Raw genomic sequence first — 20,382 nt, forward strand, 5'->3', positions numbered from 1 at the left:
TGTATAATAGAAAACAATATGCCATCTATGAAATAAATGACTGATAATTCAGATGAAGTACAAAAGTATATTCTTAACTAATTACATCTCTTGAATCATGAATGGTAAATGATTTTTGTTATTATTATTACTATTGCCTGTACCTCCATAGAGTCTAAAGATTCAGACTGTGGTAGACTTGATCTACTTCACACAATACCTATCACAGTGATTAAATTCATTTACCATCAATGCCTTAGTTTCTCTCTCTGTTGTTGAAGAAGGAAATAAGGAAAACCTACTGCTCATTAAAAGTTGCTGACCATTTTTATTAAATTTCTGAGGATGATGATCATTTTCATTTCCACACCTCCACTGCCATGTCAAAAAATTTTTCGTGTGTTTATTCTATAAAATTCCATCAACTTATAGGTCTGTGTTTGATCCACCCTTTTATTCCTGCCTATTGACCAAACTCTATAACTAAATAGTAAACATTCCATAGCCAAGAAACTCATTATCTGAGATATCTTATTTAAGATTTCCTCTGAACTTTCTCCACTGTTTTCTCATCTCCTAAAATACAGGTAGCCAAATCTATGCATATAAAGATAGGGTAGAATCTCAAAGTTCTAGAAATAAAAAAAAGAACAACAGTTCCTTTATTTCCTGTCTGCCCCCCGCCCCCCTTCCGCCACTGTCTTTACCAATTTGCCATGTCACTCAAAGTTAAACTTTCTGCCCACTAAAATACTTAGATCCCTTACCTCTTCCTCGCAGTTCTCACGTCCTGACTAACCATATACTTACACAACTTTTAGATATGTTCTCTTCTGACTAGTAATGTACTGAAATATTTCCTCAACATCTGAATTTAAAATCCATATGGTATTAACCTATTGAAGCATGATTTGTAGTAGCCTCATTACTGTCAGCATTCCCAGAATTCCAATTTAAAACTATTTTTACTAGATTTTCATCTGTGCAGTTATATTATTATTATATTCTGAAGAAATAGCTATAAATTACATACAATTTATAAAGATTGTATAGTGATTATATAAACCAGAGCTGTTAAAAGTTACTCAGTTTTTTTGTCATTAAAAGTACTGAACATAAAACATGACACTGAATTTTTTTATTGCTGTATTTTACTTCTTACCTCCATTAACTGTAGCATTTGTTTAGCAGTGCGACCAACCAGGCTCTTTCTAACCTGTAAAAATGATGCAATGCAATCTTCAAGAATTTCAGTAGAAATAGAGCAGAGAATTGGCAATTCATCTAACAGCTGAAAGTTGAGGGCTTCATACGTATTTTTGGCTAGCTGCTGTGCTTCTCGAAGCTGTCAAAAATTAAAGACATATTTCATATGTTGTTTTTAAAAATATGTTAATATGTAGTATAATAAAAAAAGGGAGGGGTATTTTTAAGTAAAGCGTGATGACATTTTCTTCCTTAAACAGGTTAAGGAAGAATACAAGAGAATGAGATTTAAATTTCTGGTGCATGAATGTTTAGCATTCTGCAGTAAAAAAAGAATGAACATCCAAATATTCTTGTATATTTGTATTTTACCATGTGTGTGTATATGTTACTATTTTCTAACTTTATTTTGCATCTCATACATTAGAGATATATAAACAGGAGAGTAACGTTCAGTTTTATAGAGCAGAAGACTTCCCTATGTTAAAAGTGATATCTACTGACTCTTAAGTACTCTTGTGTAGAGGCTTAAATGCTGTGAGGACATTATGTTGGAGGTTTAATGGACTTTTTTACAGCACTCACAAAGAATTAAAATAGAATTTAATAATTCCTATATTTCGTCCTAGTCACTAGGACATCTACGGGGATTACAAAGACAATTAATGTAACATGCACACAAAAACTTACAATACTAAGCCCAACCACGTGGGTGACAATAAAGTCCTATCTAGGTGGAGCGCCCTCTAAGGGCAGTTGTAGGTGGCCTGGAATGTAAGGTGGGACCTCTGGCGATGACTGTTTCCCAAATCTTCGGAAGCTTAATGCAACCGTATTTGTTAAGATTTGGTTGGTTTTTGAGAGCTGCTGCTGCTTCTAAGAAAAGTCTCTCTTTCTTGAATTTGCTGTGGTGGAGCATGGTGGTTTTTTTCCATGATACTCTGTGGGTGGTGTCCAAAACATGGTCAGCCAAGCCTGAATGGCCATAGTTGTGTTTAACGATGTACGACTTGTGTTCCTCTAGGCGGATGGATGCTGATCTGCCTGTCTGTCCAAAGTACGCAAGCTTACAGGAACAGGGTACTTTGTAAACTCCAGGCAGAGAGAGAGGAGGGAGCTGATCTTTCGTAGAACGGATAAGGGTAGCCAGTTTGCGGTAGGGCTTATATGCTGTGTGTAGGTTATACTTTTTTAGTATCTTAGCTATTTTTTCCGAAGTGCCACGGATGTAGGGTATGGTGATGGCATTTTTAAATTCTTGTTGATGAGAGGGGCAGGGAATGGGGGAGGAATTGATTATTTTTTTGATACTGTGTTCGCTGTAGCCATTGGAGAGGAAAGTTCTGTGTATGTGGTTAAGCTCAGTAGTGAGGGCGGTTCCACTGGAACAAAGATTGTGGGCTCTCTTGGTAAGGGTTTTAATGATGCCATATTGTTGTGAGGGGTGGTGGTGGGAGAGTTTGTGAATGTATCTGCCTGTGTGTGTGGGTTTTCTGTATACAGTGAAGGCAAGTGTATCATTAGGCAGGCGCGTGACTAAGGTGTCTAGGAAGGGTAAACAATTGTTCTTTTCCTTTTCCATAGTAAACTGGATTCTTGGATGTAGGCTATTGAGATGACCACGGAAGGAATCTAACGTGTCTGGGCCATGAGGCCAAATAGAGAACACATCATCTACATATCTTAGCCAGATAGAAGGTTTGAGTGGGGCTGAGTCTATGGCTCGTTTTTCGAAATCTTCCATATAGAAATTGGCAAGGGGGGGTGAGAGGGGGGAGCCCATGGCGGTTCCCTCTATCTGCTTGTAGATTTTGTTATTCCAAGCGAAATACCCAGAGTTGATGGCAAAGGAAAAGAGATCTAAGATCTTAATCTTAGATCTCTCTTAATACCCAGAGTTGATGGCAAAGGAAAAGAGATCTAAGATCTTAATCTTAGATCTCTCTTTTCCTTTGCCATCAACTCTGGGTATTTCGCTTGGAATAACAAAATCTACAAGCAGATAGAGGGAACCGCCATGGGCTCCCCCCTCTCACCCCCCCTTGCCAATTTCTATATGGAAGATTTCGAAAAACGAGCCATAGACTCAGCCCCACTCAAACCTTCTATCTGGCTAAGATATGTAGATGATGTGTTCTCTATTTGGCCTCATGGCCCAGACACGTTAGATTCCTTCCGTGGTCATCTCAATAGCCTACATCCAAGAATCCAGTTTACTATGGAAAAGGAAAAGAACAATTGTTTACCCTTCCTAGACACCTTAGTCACGCGCCTGCCTAATGATACACTTGCCTTCACTGTATACAGAAAACCCACACACACAGGCAGATACATTCACAAACTCTCCCACCACCACCCCTCACAACAATATGGCATCATTAAAACCCTTACCAAGAGAGCCCACAATCTTTGTTCCAGTGGAACCGCCCTCACTACTGAGCTTAACCACATACACAGAACTTTCCTCTCCAATGGCTACAGCGAACACAGTATCAAAAAAATAATCAATTCCTCCCCCATTCCCCGCCCCTCTCATCAACAAGAATTTAAAAATGCCATCACCATACCCTACATCCGTGGCACTTCGGAAAAAATAGCTAAGATACTAAAAAAGTATAACCTACACACAGCATATAAGCCCTACCGCAAACTGGCTACCCTTATCCGTTCTACGAAAGATCAGCTCCCTCCTCTCTCTCTGCCTGGAGTTTACAAAGTACCCTGTTCCTGTAAGCTTGCGTACTTTGGACAGACAGGCAGATCAGCATCCATCCGCCTAGAGGAACACAAGTCGTACATCGTTAAACACAACTATGGCCATTCAGGCTTGGCTGACCATGTTTTGGACACCACCCACAGAGTATCATGGAAAAAAACCACCATGCTCCACCACAGCAAATTCAAGAAAGAGAGACTTTTCTTAGAAGCAGCAGCAGCTCTCAAAAACCAACCAAATCTTAACAAATACGGTTGCATTAAGCTTCCGAAGATTTGGGAAACAGTCATCGCCAGAGGTCCCACCTTACATTCCAGGCCACCTACAACTGCCCTTAGAGGGCGCTCCACCTAGATAGGACTTTATTGTCACCCACGTGGTTGGGCTTAGTATTGTAAGTTTTTGTGTGCATGTTACATTAATTGTCTTTGTAATCCCCGTAGATGTCCTAGTGACTAGGACGAAATATAGGAATTATTAAATTCTATTTTAATTCTTTGTGAGTGCTGTAAAAAAGTCCATTAAACCTCCAACATAATGTCCTCACAGCACTTAAGCCTCTACACAAGAATTCTAATCATCCATGGAGAAGAGTTAGCACGCAAATCCAAGCAATACGGTAAGTCAAAACTACGACTATCTAGACAACTAAATAGGCTGGCCTTTTTAAAAAGATGTCGGGACACAAGAGTGATACCGAAATGTGTTAAAATGAAGATAAATTTCCATTCCAAAAAAGCACTCCGGATATACAAACGTGCCAGCTTAGCATTACTACGCGAGCAAATCGCCTCTTCCCGTGCCGCCCTCGCAGTGACGAACGCCGCCATTGGCTCCTTACAAGCGGAGCTCTCCACCGTTCTTAACCCTGAACTCTGGTCGATTCTCTCTGACATTTCGGAAACTTCCGCACAGAGAGAATTTCAGAAAATAAAAAACAAACACGTCAAGAAATACAACAGTCTGGTTAAAGACAAACCACAACCACAAATTCAACCACTCCAGACAGTAATAAACCTCTCGTCCAAAAGGCTCAACGATGATGCCGTCAGCGCCCTTTGCCTCGGCCGTAATTTTGCCGTCGCCCCGAGAGAAGTGCCGGTGCTCGATGTTATGGTTAACGTCGAACGGGGGATCGGTCGCTTACCGTCGGAAGTAGCCAACAACATCAGACTCGACGTAGCCAACATCCTCGTTCACTCGTCGCCTCCAAAAAGTAACTTATCTTATTCCCAACGCATGGCTCTCCAGAAACTACGCAAAGAAAAAAGTATCGTCATCACCAGAGCGGATAAAGGTAATGCCACAGTTGTCCTTAATACCAGCGAATACAATCGTAAAATGAACATTATCCTCCGCGATCGCGCTACCTACATCCCGCTAGAACACGACCCCACAAAACCGCAAGTTAAGAAATTAAAAATCTTACTTAAAAAAGTAACCTCCTGGCCCCCCGACGTCACGAAAAAACTTAAACCTTTCCGCTCCCGTCCCCCCCGAATATACGGTCTACCAAAAATCCACAAACCTAATTCCCCACTCAGGCCTATAGTAGATGCCACCAATGCACCTTGTTACAGACTGTCTAAACAGCTGGCCAACTCTCTGTCCCCCCTCACCGGAAATTCAACTTCCTATATAAAAAACTCTACCCACTTTAAAGCCCTCACAGAAAATTTAACCTTGAATAATACAGACATATTAGTAAGCTTTGATATCTCCTCCTTGTTTACTAATATTCCCTTAACTGACACTTTATCTCTCTTAGAAAACGTTTTTCCCCCTGACATCTTAGATCTCTTTTCCTTTGCCATCAACTCTGGGTATTTCGCTTGGAATAACAAAATCTACAAGCAGATAGAGGGAACCGCCATGGGCTCCCCCCTCTCACCCCCCCCCTTGCCAATTTCTATATGGAAGATTTCGAAAAACGAGCCATAGACTCAGCCCCACTCAAACCTTCTATCTGGCTAAGATATGTAGATGATGTGTTCTCTATTTGGCCTCATGGCCCAGACACGTTAGATTCCTTCCTTGGTCATCTCAATAGCCTACATCCAAGAATCCAGTTTACTATGGAAAAGGAAAAGAACAATTGTTTACCCTTCCTAGACACCTTAGTCACGCGCCTGCCTAATGATACACTTGCCTTCACTGTATACAGATAACCCACACACACAGGCAGATACATTCACAAACTCTCCCACCACCACCCCTCACAACAATATGGCATCATTAAAACCCTTACCAAGAGAGCCCACAATCTTTGTTCCAGTGGAACCGCCCTCACTACTGAGCTTAACCACATACACAGAACTTTCCTCTCCAATGGCTACAGCGAACACAGTATCAAAAAAATAATCAATTCCTCCCCCATTCCCCGCCCCTCTCATCAACAAGAATTTAAAAATGCCATCACCATACCCTACATCTGTGGCACTTCGGAAAAAATAGCTAAGATACTAAAAAAGTATAACCTACACACAGCATATAAGCCCTACCGCAAACTGGCTACCCTTATCCGTTCTACGAAAGATCAGCTCCCTCCTCTCTCTCTGCCTGGAGTTTACAAAGTACCCTGTTCCTGTAAGCTTGCGTACTTTGGACAGACAGGCAGATCAGCATCCATCCGCCTAGAGGAACACAAGTCGTACATCGTTAAACACAACTATGGCCATTCAGGCTTGGCTGACCATGTTTTGGACACCACCCACAGAGTATCATGGAAAAAAACCACCATGCTCCACCACAGCAAATTCAAGAAAGAGAGACTTTTCTTAGAAGCAGCAGCAGCTCTCAAAAACCAACCAAATCTTAACAAATACGGTTGCATTAAGCTTCCGAAGATTTGGGAAACAGTCATCGCCAGAGGTCCCACCTTACATTCCAGGCCACCTACAACTGCCCTTAGAGGGCGCTCCACCTAGATAGGACTTTATTGTCACCCACGTGGTTGGGCTTAGTATTGTAAGTTTTTGTGTGCATGTTACATTAATTGTCTTTGTAATCCCCGTAGATGTCCTAGTGACTAGGACGAAATATAGGAATTATTAAATTCTATTTTAATTCTTTGTGAGTGCTGTAAAAAAGTCCATTAAACCTCCAACATAATGACTCTTAAGTATCCTCTCAACATTGTGTTGAAAATACCAAATGGGTCAAAAAAAAATTAAATTTCACTCTTAGGGAGCATTCAGGATCTTTTTAAAAAAATATGCTCGGAGATAAATATCAGTTCTATGGTAATTAGAAATGTGCATGATGCAAAAAGATTTTGAGGAATGGAGGAAGCACAACATAATATTGCAGAATTTGAGAGAGAGAAAATTTGATTTTTTTAAATTTGGAGATTGCCAAAGCAAAGATGTAAACCTATAGCACAATTTAGAACAATGGGTTAGAATCCAAATATAACATTCTAGAAATCAAGCTGACTTTTGTCTGCCAAAAAAGCACCATGGTAGTCTCACACCAGGTGATGACAATTATTTACTGCCTCCAGACATTCACAAAACCATTCACGCTTGCAGCAGGATCTTAACCAACAGCTTGTTGGCTGAAGACCAGAGATAATATCCACTCAGTCAACCAGGCCAGCAAATACGTTATGCATTAGCTGCAGCATAGACTGGACAGAAATAATAATAATAAAAAAAAAGATATGAAACTATTTTACATTTTAATTAAAAGTGTGAAAAAAAAAAAAATTTTCATTTTTAAAATTTTTGTTGCCTAGAAGCTACAGTTGTGCCACAAACTATGTCATACAAAAATTCTGACAATTATTTATCTAAATGTTATGCATGAAATCAATTTAAATAACTGACAAGAAGAATAAATGCATTGCATAAATAGAGCACATGAAGTTTTCATATGTATTCTTTACTATAAGTATATAAACAGATACAGTAAAGTTCAAGCTGTAATTGACTAATATGGTACTATATCATATGCAGCACCATACCATGGCTTGGGCGAGGGGTACCCTTGATCAGACACCGTGTTCTATGATTCCAAATGACATCCCTTAGAAAGGGATGCCATTTGGAGTCACAGTGCAATTTTTTAAAAAAAAATTCTCTTTTATTGGTATTAAATGCCAATACCACCAAAGGGATGCCAGTTCTGACCTCCACTCCAGTTGCCAATTTACCATGCTTTGGCACTGTTTGTATGTGGAAGATGAATTTTAATAACAATCTCTCATACTTCAAAGCCAGAGGGTTCTGCTGGATTGGATTGTTTTGAATTTTGGCTGGAGCAAGACAAAGGTCAGTTTAGTGTGTTTGTTAATTGGGTGTTTGTGTTCTTTAGGCCAGTTTGCCTGTTTTGCAGGATAAAAAAACTCACATTTATGAAAGGAAATATCTTGCCACCTCTGTATGAGTTCATATAGAGGTAGCAGGGTTCATCTTCATTTGGAAAAAAAAAAAAAAAAAAAAAAATATATATATATATATATATATATATATATATATATATGTAGAAAGTATTTTTACCTTGGGATTTTACCCCAAGGGGGATTTTACCCCTTTTTACCCCAAGGTAAAAATACTTTCTACATTTATATATCTCCTCCAGAGATTTTTATTTAATAAGGTTAAAACACCTTATGGTAACTTGTTTTGGCGAAATACTTACAAGCTCTTGTATTACTAAATCTTGGTATTTCTAGCCTAGCTCCCACTGACGAGACCACAATAATGGTCGAAACCGGTCTGGGTAGTGGCCCCTTGCCTTTAATACAAAACATCATACATCCCCTTCTTGGAGATGTGTTTTGGCATTAAGGGTAAATATTAAGATGAGTGATCGGAGCTTGTTCCACCTTTGCCACGAGTTGCCCTGGTCCTGCACTATCTGTGGGATCAGTTAGACTTGCATCAATTGCAGGCACAAACTTGACTTTTAGTCTGTTTGTATACTTGGAAAATGGAGTAAAACCAGGTTTAAAATTGCTTGGTATCTGTAACATATATATATATATATATATATATATAAGTAGTATTTAAAAGGTGAAAGATGTTGCAGAGAGATGTGTGTTCATGAAGTATCAACCTCTTGTTACTGCTCAGCTAATAAATAGAATAATACCTCAAAAGATTATGTAAAAAAATACAATAAAAAAAAATTCTTTTTTTTTTTTTTTTTTTTTTTGCTATCTGCATACTATGCAAATTCTGTTGCAATTTAACTGGCATTAGTGTTAAGGTGGCAGTTGTAGCTAGCTTTTAGCACCTTTGGCAAATTCATAGCTAAGAGCCTTTTAACTTCGAAAATTGGTAGGATATCCTGCCACTGGTGCCCTTCTTATGACAGCGCCCTTGACAAATGTATGGAATCTACCATACAGAAGCATAGGAATGTGTTTGTATGATAGATTCTAACTTCCTGTGCTATGCTTCTCCTTTTTTGGAGAGATTATAAGCACATTTAACCTTCTCATGGACTTATTGGAACATTACAATAGACATTGGAGCAATACCCAGTGCTTATGGTTTACCTACAGGCTAACAACTTTAGACTATCTGAGGAATCATTTAGCCTAGTTGATGTGATATCACAGTTTCTCCACACATCTCTTAGGCACACTGTCAATAGCTTAAAAATCTAAACTGCTGGTGAGCCCTTCTAAGAGATAATATCATCCTGATATGCCACAGCATATATCCTAATTTTGTATGTACATTCATGCTCTTGGCTCAATACTGCCACCACAGATCTCTACAACATATTCCTACTGAATGATGCAGATTACCATATATGCAGATATTAAAGCAGGAAAATATGTAGAAATTTAGACTAAACAGATCATATATAATAAATCTCATATTAGTATAAGAATCAATATGGTGATCTGCCAACCAAACAATACTAAAAATAGGTCTTGTATAGGTGCTAGAGAAATAGTACCTTCATGCTTCTCTTGTATACTAGAGAATGGCTCAAACCAATAAATCAAATTTGAGTCTCTTGGAAAGCCTTCTTCTGTGATTGAAATTAGGATCAGACAATCATCCTGGTAGTTGAAAGTCTTAATTAATATGGTGTCTAAATTCAGGTTAATATGCAGCTGGCTCAATAGTTTCAAATTAAACTATATATATATATATATATATATATACAATTTATGTATATATCGTGTATACCAAGTAGTGCTTAAAAAAATCTACATCTGTAAAAGATAACAGTGGATTATTTTACAATGAATAATAAATAAACTTTCAATAATGCAACATTTATTACGAAATAACTAATACTGGTTTAAAAACTTGATATTACTAAGCATTAAAATATTAAATCAAAAAAAAAAGAAAAGAAAAATTGCTCAATATCACACTTCATTACTATAAAAATATCAACCTAATAAAAAAAATTGGATGAAGACAGGAGAAGAGTTAAATAGGAATATTCCTCACCCCAACCACATCTGTTTAAGACTGAAGGAAACAGTAATAGAGTTCAGCCCAGAGAAAGTGAGAATGAACAAAAATTATATAAAATATGTAGATATGATACAGTAAACTTGAAGTATATTACAAAAAAAAACTACATAAAATGAGCAAGGACCATATAATACAGATACATTTTAGTGAAACCAAAACAATTAAAATAGGTATGGACTAAGAAATGGTGAACTTGTAAGTGAAAAAAAAACAGAATACATTAAAAAATTTATTCAATAAAACAAATTAATCCCAAACAAGCTAACTTATGTAGATTAAATTATTAAACACAAAATAATCTCATTTGGCTATTAAGACCAAAGTTGCAAATACTGGAAAAATATGCTTTTCTCCAAAGAATTTAAAATCAAAAAAAAAAAAATATATACATATATATATATATGTGTATATATATATATATATATATATACACCTTGGAAAGAAGTCAATGGACACTACCATGGGCAAAGTGCATTGTGCCCAACGAATTGTGTTTGTAGCCGATATAAATTGAACAAATGTAATGCTCCCAAGTCAGTGTGACTGTGCCTGGGTAAAATGGCTGCGAAAAGGGAACTCATGGAGTTTGAAGGAGGCATTGTGATAGGATACCATGTTGCAGGTCTATCTGTTTGGCAAACTGTTGACAAATTCAGCTATCCTAGGTCAACAATCTGTGATATCATATTGAGATGGAAGCACAGGGAGTCAACTGCAAGTGCTTCCCACAGTAGATGACCCACCACACATCAAAGGGTGAAACAAAGAATAATAAATTAAAATTGTCATTCATTAGCTGACACATTAAATGCAGAATTCTGGGCATCAACTGGAACATGAATCTGCACAAAAACATTCAGAACCGAGGCTCACAACACAGGTTTCCACAGTAGCATTGCAATATGCAAACCCCATAAATAGAGCACAAACCCAAACCAACATGCATCATCTTTAGTGGTGCAAACAGTGTGTATAGTGGGACATGGAAGCTTGGAAAGCTGTGTTAAGGAGTGACAAATCACACTACATCCTCTACTGAGCAGAAGGATGGGTGCATGTGTGGCAGATACCCAATCAATTTCTCTTGGCAGAATGCGTAACTCCCTACTATAAAATTCGGAGGTGGCAGTGTGATGGTGTGGTCCTGTTTTTCCTGGTGTGGTCCTGTTTTTCCTGGTTTGGCCTTGGACCACTGTTTGTGGCCAAGAACACTGAATTCCGAGAGGTACCTGAACATTCTGGAGAATGCAGTGCTTCCTACTTTGTGATGATTCTATGGAAATGACCATTGTCTCTTTCAGCAAGACAATGCACCTTGTCATAAGGCAGCAGCTGCTGCAACTGAGTGGTTTGTAGACATAAATTTCACCACACTTGACTGGTTTCCACAGAGCCTGATCTTGATCATATTGTACATCTGTGAGATGAACTGGAGCATCAAGTGAAGTCAAGGGATGTTCACCCCACAACAGTCTAGTACCTCATTACATGCCTACAGGAAGAATGGTCAAAAATTCCCATTGATTGATATCATATATGTTTGTAGAAAGTATGCCCTGTAGGATTGCTGCAGTCATTACAACAAAAGGGCCTACATCTTATTAAGGTGGGTGGATGTCATGACTGTTTGTTCCTCACACTATGATGCCCAATGGCTTCTTTCCAAGCAGTATATACTCAACAGGAACAGTCGGTTTTGTCAATCCCTCCAAGTAAAAAATCTAGTCATAACACCCTTGCTCTCTCCCTTTTTGCCATGTACTGAAAAACCTATAAACCTCCTTTAATAACTAAATTTCTTCTATTGTGTCTTGTCTTTTCTGCCTATCAGCTAATTTTTGAAGCTTAGAGACCAATCTGTTTTCATAGGAAGCATTCACAAACTTGCCACAATCTTTGTCACTCGACTTGGGATCCTCTCTTCAACTTCTTTTCATCCCCTGTGGAATCTTGGAGTCCAGATGTGGTCTTATTAAAGCTTTGTATAGGGGAACAATAACCTCTCTATCCCTACGTGTTCTTTAATAACCACAATCTGATACGCTGTTTTTGTTACCCTCACACAAACCCAAGTCCCAGGCCTCATCAGTTTCCTGCAATTCAGTTTCATCAATATAGTACACAGCTTCTGCTTTCTCTCTTCCCAATTTGCATCACCTTACACTTCGGTATATTAAACTGGCAGCCATTTATCATTGCCCATATAGCTAGTCTGTGCAAGTCTTCCTGCAGGATCTCTACATCACTTTCATTTACCATTGCTTTCCAGTTTAGCATTGTCAGCAAACAACTGAATATTTCCTGTCAGTTCATTTCCTATATCGTTGATATACAAATTAAACAACACAGTACTTGGTCCTTCAACAGATTCATATCCATCCTCATATACTCAAGTTTATACTACAGTTCCATGCGAAATTTAGTCAAATGCTTTTGCAAAGTCTAGCAATATTACTGAGTAGCCACTTCCCTTATCCAACTTCATTGTCACTTCATTATAAAAAATAAGCAAATTACAAATGCACCATGTTGTCACTTATCAGTATCATATTTCTATCCACCCAGTCCTGAATTCTTTCTAATTTCTCCAATACTTTAACCACCACTGCTGAGATGCTGATTGGCCTATAATTTGCTATTATGTCTTGGGGTCTCCTTTATGCTAATGGACTAATTTGTCCTCTTTCTACTCCGATGGCATCTTTCCAGTACTGAGACTTAAATTAAACAGCTTGGTCAGGGCTGATCTTTTCCTTGATCATTCTTGTAATACACGGGCAGCATCTAATCTCATAGCTATGTTTGCATTAAGGTTCTACAATATTTTAAGCACCTATATTTCTCCAACCTCTATTCTCCTATCAGTCAATGTCACCACCTAGATAGTACACCCCTGCAAAATGCTCGTGCAGTAATTCAACTATCTGGTTTAGTTTTGTTACTTCCACACCATCAGCACTTTTTAAAATCATCCTTCCAAAGTCATTCCTCCTTGAACTTGCCACATAGTGAAAGAACTCTTTAGGGTTTCTTTTGGCCTCATCAGCTAGCTTTCTCTCACAGTTAACTTTAGCACCTTCTTTACCATGCCTGCCTGGGAAACTTGGGCTATTTATCTCACAAAATAGGCAATCCAGCCAGAAGAACGCATGGTATTGACATCCATAATATACTTTGCAGATAAGATTAACTGACCTATCAGTACATTACTTAGGTTTGAAAGAAGTCAAGTTACTTGTAAAGGATTTGTAAAAGATAGGTCTTGTTTTAGCAATTTACTTGAATTTTATGAAAAAGTAACAAGTATGTTAGATAAGAGAGAATCATATAGAATGATATTCCTGGCATTTTGTAAAAGCATTTCATAGATTACATGATAAGTCGGTGTACAAGCTACAGAAGATGAGAATAAACAGTATATTGGTTTGATGGATTGATGATGGGATAGAGTCTCAAAAAGCGAAGGTAACCAGTGGTGTGCTCCAGAGTTCTATTCTTGGGGCTCCTGCTGTTTAACTTGTTTGTAAATGATAAACTATATACACTGACTGGAGATTTTCATCTGTTTGCAGATGATGCAGAGTTGGAGAGAATTATAAGTAGCACTGCTGATGTTAATTCCCTTCAGAAACATTTGAATAGACTTTTGACTTGGACAAAGGAGGGAGGTTGTAGTTTTAATATTAATAAGTACAAAGTGTTGTGTTTTGAAGTGCAGAAATATAAGGCTATGTACTATACTCATATCAATGGTGCTGTGCTGCAGGAAGTGGGAGTCAAGATTGGAGAGTGATAGTTTATAGCAGACTGAAGTTTTGAGGACATGTTGCAACAACTGTACATCATAGTGCTGCTATGATAAGTACACTAACATGTAGGGATAAGAAGGGGTTGTGCCACTATATAAAACACTGATCAGACCACACACTTGAACTATTGTGCTCAGATTTGGTCACCTGGTTTTCAATATGATGTGGAAATAGTGGAGTGTGTCCAGAGACAAGTGACTAAGACAATAGCAGGACTCTGGAATGTTGGTTAAGGAGAGGTTGAAGGAATTTGGAATGCAGAGTTTGATGGATAGGAGGAAAAGAGGTGATATGATAGCGACATTTAAGTTAGTGAAGAGATTTTATTGGATTAATCCAGAAGGGATTATAAAGAGAATAGAAGGTAAGAGGGGAAGAACCAGATGCAATCCCTGGAAGCTGTGTAAGGCCAGTGATGAGGGGGGGGTGTGAGGAGTGTTTTTTTTTTTTTTTATATGGAGAATTGTTAGTGAATGGAATGCATTACTGAAATATGTTGTTAATGCAGGGAGTGTTAAGGATTTTAAGATTAAGTATGATAAATATGTTGTCAATTGAATGAACTCCCCACAATGAGTCTGCTGATTCCATGGAGGATATAATAATAATAATGACAGGTTATTGAGCATAATGTGAAGTTTTACAAGATGAGGAGACTTTGGTTGGAAAATAACAGGAAGAAAGATTAAAAGGTTTTAATAATAAATAGACCACTGAAACAACAATAAAACTAAGTGGGGTTCAGAACAGAAACTATCATACTCTAATAATAATAAAAAAAATTTACAACCGTTTGGATATGTATATTTGGTTATTGGTTTGAAGTGTGCACAATCTTACTGAAAGGTTTGTGCATCTCTCAAACTAAACAGAATACAAGGAAAGATACTGTTAGGGAAAAATTGAGGAGGGGATAGAGAAAACATTAAGAACCTACTGTAGCTGGACTGAACTTTCATGGTAGCCATAACTCACTTTAGGCAGATGATATGATAATATTATTAAGACAATCAACTTACACTTTTTACTTTTGTAACATCCTTATTCTTTTCCAGTCTACTAGTGCAGGACTCATAATCTAAAAGTTTATCATATCGTTTCTGAATAATATTTGTAGGGCCATCAAAAGTTTGGAGAAGATGTTTCAGCGGATTAATCACATTTCTATTGACTGAAACTTTCTGAAAAAAAATAAAATAAATAAAATAAAGTAAAAAAAAAATAAAGAATTTTGACTTTGAATTTAATTAGCTAAATACTATTGTTATAATAGTTTATGTAATGGTTTTAAATTTTCGACTACTGATGTGCAGAAATTATAAGAAAAAACACTTCTTTGGATCAAGTAAAATGTTACAAAGAACCGAAATTTTAAAAAATATAAAAATCTAATTCACTTGTGATAACTAAATTTAATTAGTTATATTAACATATATGTTTGTTAGCTTAGTTAAGGTAAATGTTGGCATTATTTTATAAAAAAGTAACAACAATATAAAATTATGAACTATGAGAGAGAGACTAAAAATATTGTATATGCAAAAGAAACAGATAAAAGTAAAATAAAATACTGGTAAAAAGAGAAGAAACAATACTGAAAAAAAAATAAGAAAGAACAGATCTTAGGATTAATAGACAAATGGAAGGAAGAAAATCCAAAGATATACTCAAATTAGAATATTAAGTAATATAATAATAAAAAATTAAGCACTACTAAAGAAAACTGTTAGGAAGAAAAATATGATGAATGGATCTTTATACAAGATGTGACAGGAACTGAATTTTCAGCAAGAGTTAGATAACAAAAAACAGAAGAGAAATGTGAAAAAAAAAATAAAGAACTCATCATTTAAAACAAAGGATAAATATACAATATTGGGAGTGTTTCACACAAGGCATAAGCACCTATTATTTTTACATCCAACCACTCTACATATGCAAGTTATTTCTCAACTCTAGCTGGCTGAATTTTATTGAAATGTGATATTATATTACAAATATCTGTCAAGCTATTTCCTAATTTTCATTTCAATCCAACCATTTGCATAACACAAAATGTATCAATAATAATTATGTTGCTAGAATAGAATTACCAAATTTTCTGGACAATAACCCCCACCCACCAGAGAGCAGAATTATTACAATTGAAAGGTACATTAATACAACTATGAGATAATGGTGGTTACCACACAAAGTTTCATTGGAGCTGTTCAGTAGCATGCACTGATAGTCAGTTTATTAAAAATTAACAAACCATTTAGAATTTACGAATGAGAAGTAGACCAAAATGGATGGAGGTACCAAAACACAATTCGACACTAATGAAATGAAATGACCAAGCATATCACAGATTTGCAAATGAAGAGAATAATTCATGGGAATCTATGAGATAACTATGAAGGCTTTCAAGAAATGTGGATTAGTAATACCTCTAAATGCACTGGAAGAGGATGCACTGTTTGAGGATAGGAAAAGTTCAAGCAATAACAATAATAATGATGAGTGACGACACTGAAGATTTCATGGAATTCTATCATTACAGAAACTTCATATTACAATTTAACTTCTTTTGAGTATTTGTGAATGAGTTTTAAGTGTGAATACAATATATATATATATATATATATATATTGAAAAACAATTCCATAGATAAAAGTTTTACTTAACATACAAATGTTACTAATGTGTCACCAAACAGTTATCAGCAAGGAAGGCAGCCTATGCAGCGCATGTGTGTACTTATCTTACTATTGAACAAAGATGTGCTATGTATTTGTATCATGCACTTTAATTGTATCATAATTTTTAGTGTTTGTGTGTGTGCTGGGATAGAGTACAAACATAACTGGAAAAAGGAACAGAAGTGGAAAAGTGAACCCAAACATAAGTGCACTAAAACTGACCTAGAGATGAAACTCATAAAGGAAAAAAATAATAATTATCTGATAAATTATTATTATTATTAGTGTATGGGCACCTCCATGGAGTCCAAAGATTCAATGTTCCATCTGGAAAACATATTTTATGTACCTTGCTATTCGATACTTTGATTTCATCCTACTGATTTCCTCCTTTTAATCACATCAATTAATCTTTTAGAAATTCAATCTCATCCTCCAGATTCTTCATTTTAATCTTCATTTCCATCAACAGATGCCTAATCTTTTATTTCATTTCTACTGCTATCATTAATAGCGCTTTCATTCATTTTGGAGAATTCCAACCTATCATCACACTTCTCGCACACAATTAATACTTTCCTTCTTTTTGTTCACCCTAAACAGCCCATAAACTTTTAAATTTTTATATTTTTTTATGCATATGTATAGCAGTTTTTGCAGTGCACTAAGAAAAATCAGAAGCAAAATTATCTTCAAGCTGAAGCTTTCTGCACTGATAATATGCATTTCCTATTGTCCCCATTGTGCTATAGGCAACAACATAAACCAACAAAATCAAGACAACAAATACCACTGAAAAACACTTATATTCAGCCTGCAAAAAAATATTATAAGAATCAAAAAATATGACATCCAAAGCAAATTTGCTTTGAATGTCAACAAACACATCAACAAGTAAAGATAGGAAGATAAAGATTAGCCTCTTTATAAGATTTATTATCCTCTTTATATGATTTTGCTGCATCTTGACTGCTGTTCTAATCCCCAAACAACCCAGATTTGGTCACCTGGGTTTGGGGATCAGAAGGTGGTGGAAAGGATCCAGAGATGATATAAGTTATAAACTTATAAATTATTAAATACATAAGATTGACAAAGGATAGTTTTCAATACATGACAAATAGAGAGAACAAGAGGTAACCCCTGGAAGTTATGTAAATATGATTGGTAAGGGTGTGCAGACTAGATTTTTTATTTGAAGAGGGGTGAGTGGAATGGATTGCCAGAATTTGTTGTGAGTGTCCAGACAGTGAATGAGTTTAAGGAGAGATATGATAGATATTGTGTGCATAAAGGTTAGGTGGGTCTTCCTAAACGAGTCCTCTGACTCCATGGAGATACCCATATAATAATAATAATATAAGAAAAAAGTAGCATTAAACAATTTAAAAGTTTTCTCAGCACAGTTTGAAAACACTGTCAATTTTTTTTTTAAAATAATAACAAACTATAAAAACGGACAACAAATCTAAAGTTGCTTAATGTGTTTAAATTACCTACAAGTAGAATTAAAAACATACCAGTGAGAAGATGAATTTTTTAATATTGTTTTTTATATTTCATCAAAATTACTCCATTGTCCTGAATTAAACCAATCTGATGATCTATGTCTATCCCCTTTATGGGAGATAGTACCTTTTGAACCTGCTAATCTTTCCTATATATATATATATATATATATATATATTATTAGATATATTATTATTTAGTTTGGAAACTATATTACATATATATAATATTATTATTATTTAGTTAGGAAATTATTGACTTGTAATCTTAACATTAGGATTCTAATGTTAAGATTAAGGATTCTGAAGATGGTCACAAATAAATAGGGTTTAATGTGAGTTTCCTCGATTTTTATAGTTTGTTATTATTATGCCAACTCAGGTATTCCAATATTGAAATGAGTCTAAAAATAATTTTTCAGAGCAAAGCACTTACAAAATCTTCCCAAAACTGTGTGACTATCATAACATGTGTTGTGCGAAACTTGTCCACCTCCTGTTGATTTCTTCGTTCTAGATAAAGATCACCAATTCTTTCAGACATACTCAATGCATTCATAATGCATTCCTGGGGGTTGGGTAAAAAATAAATATATCACAAAAAACTTTTTAATAAGAATTTTTAAAATATAGCACTAGTATTGGTTTTATATTCTCTACATTCAAAACACCTTATGTACTGTATTAAATTATTTTTATTAAGAATGACTAAAAAGTACAATACCTTAAGATTAGATCAACAAATTCCTAATATTGTCCATAAAAATATTTCTACTCACTCTCATTTTATAATATAGTTATTTCTCGGTTAATATTATCATAAACATATATTTCAATTTATCAATATTTTTGTGATATTTGTTAGATACATTAAATGATTACTGATCATATATATCTGTTTCTTGATGTTTTTTTGCAACCCCATGTTCAGGTTGTTCTTGGGGAAAACTGTGTGCTAAAGTAATTTTCAAAAAAACAGAGATAGATGAAATGGAAGAGGATGACAAACATTTCTGCAAGTCTGAATCTAAACAATGCATGCATGCTGACTGACAGATTCTTATGTTTTACCGGCTTCGAGGAAAGTAGGGGGATGATGGTGACCAGTTCAGCAGAACAGCACCCATGAAAATATCTTCAAAAAAAGGCATTAAAAGCAGAAAGAATATCTGCAGTAAGGTGAATATAGTGAGGCCTGTATGGACAGGATTCATACAGGCCATGGTATATGTGGAGACTCACTTTCAAAGTGGGGAAAGATACCAAATACACACTGTCCCTGTGGAGCTGAGACCCAAACCATTCACCATATAGTACAGGAATGCGAGCTGACAGCATATCCAGGTGATTTTAAGGATATCTTTGACCTATCCCTAGAGGCGATCAACTGAATTAAAAACCTAAATGTTAAAATATGACTAATCTTCTGTCTGATGCTTGTCATAAATTTCATATTTGTATTTGCCTGAATGTAGACTTTTTTTTTTAAATATATATCATATATGTATATCTTATCTATATTCATGTGTATTATATCTTATTGTCTCTTAACCATGTGTACAAGCCATACGATAAATAAATGCGAGCATGTGGAAGAAGGGTTGTTATTATTAACAGACTATCCTTTTCTGGATAGCATCGAGTATTTTTTTTAGGTAGGTTTGTACAGAATGAGGGATTCCAAAAAGGGTGAGACTTTAGGATGTGTGAGTTGATGTCCAAGCCATCCAAGGTCTCATTTTTTGGTTGTATTGACAAGTAGTTCTTGCTTAGCCAGAGTTAGTGACACAGTCCATCCAAGTGTATCAAACGATCAGTATGAAACATGCAGTTCTGAAGGAGTTAATTAGGTCTGTAGTTTTTTTGGTGCTTATTGTCCAAGTTTGAGAACCATACAAGAAGATGGAGCTGCTGGTTACATGTTGATTTTGTCTTTAATGATATTAATGATGATTTCCAGAGTTTGTTATGGAAGACTAGAGTCAGCTGTTTACATTTTCTAATATTATTTTCTGTACTGCTGATGTATGATCCAAG

General features: G+C 36.0%; 1 protein-coding gene across 1 annotated transcript in view; it reads right to left on the reverse strand.

The window, feature by feature from the left end:
* The window catches only part of LOC150092270 (dynamin-binding protein-like), a 247,536-nt gene that overhangs the window by 61,026 nt on the left and 166,128 nt on the right, over window positions 1-20,382 (reverse strand). The window contains exons 12-14 of the mRNA XM_090414833.1: window positions 18,782-18,913; window positions 15,176-15,337; window positions 1,142-1,324 (exon numbers count right to left, since the gene is read on the reverse strand). Of these exons, the coding sequence (XP_090270959.1) occupies window positions 1,142-1,324; window positions 15,176-15,337; window positions 18,782-18,913 (477 nt within the window). The remainder of the gene's footprint in view (window positions 1-1,141; window positions 1,325-15,175; window positions 15,338-18,781; window positions 18,914-20,382) is intronic.

This window comes from Typopeltis vanoorti, chromosome 26, assembly GCF_054136105.1.
Source record: "Typopeltis vanoorti isolate ZY-2024b chromosome 26, IOZ_Tvanoo_1.0, whole genome shotgun sequence".
Classification (NCBI taxonomy): Eukaryota; Metazoa; Arthropoda; class Arachnida; order Uropygi; family Thelyphonidae; genus Typopeltis; species Typopeltis vanoorti.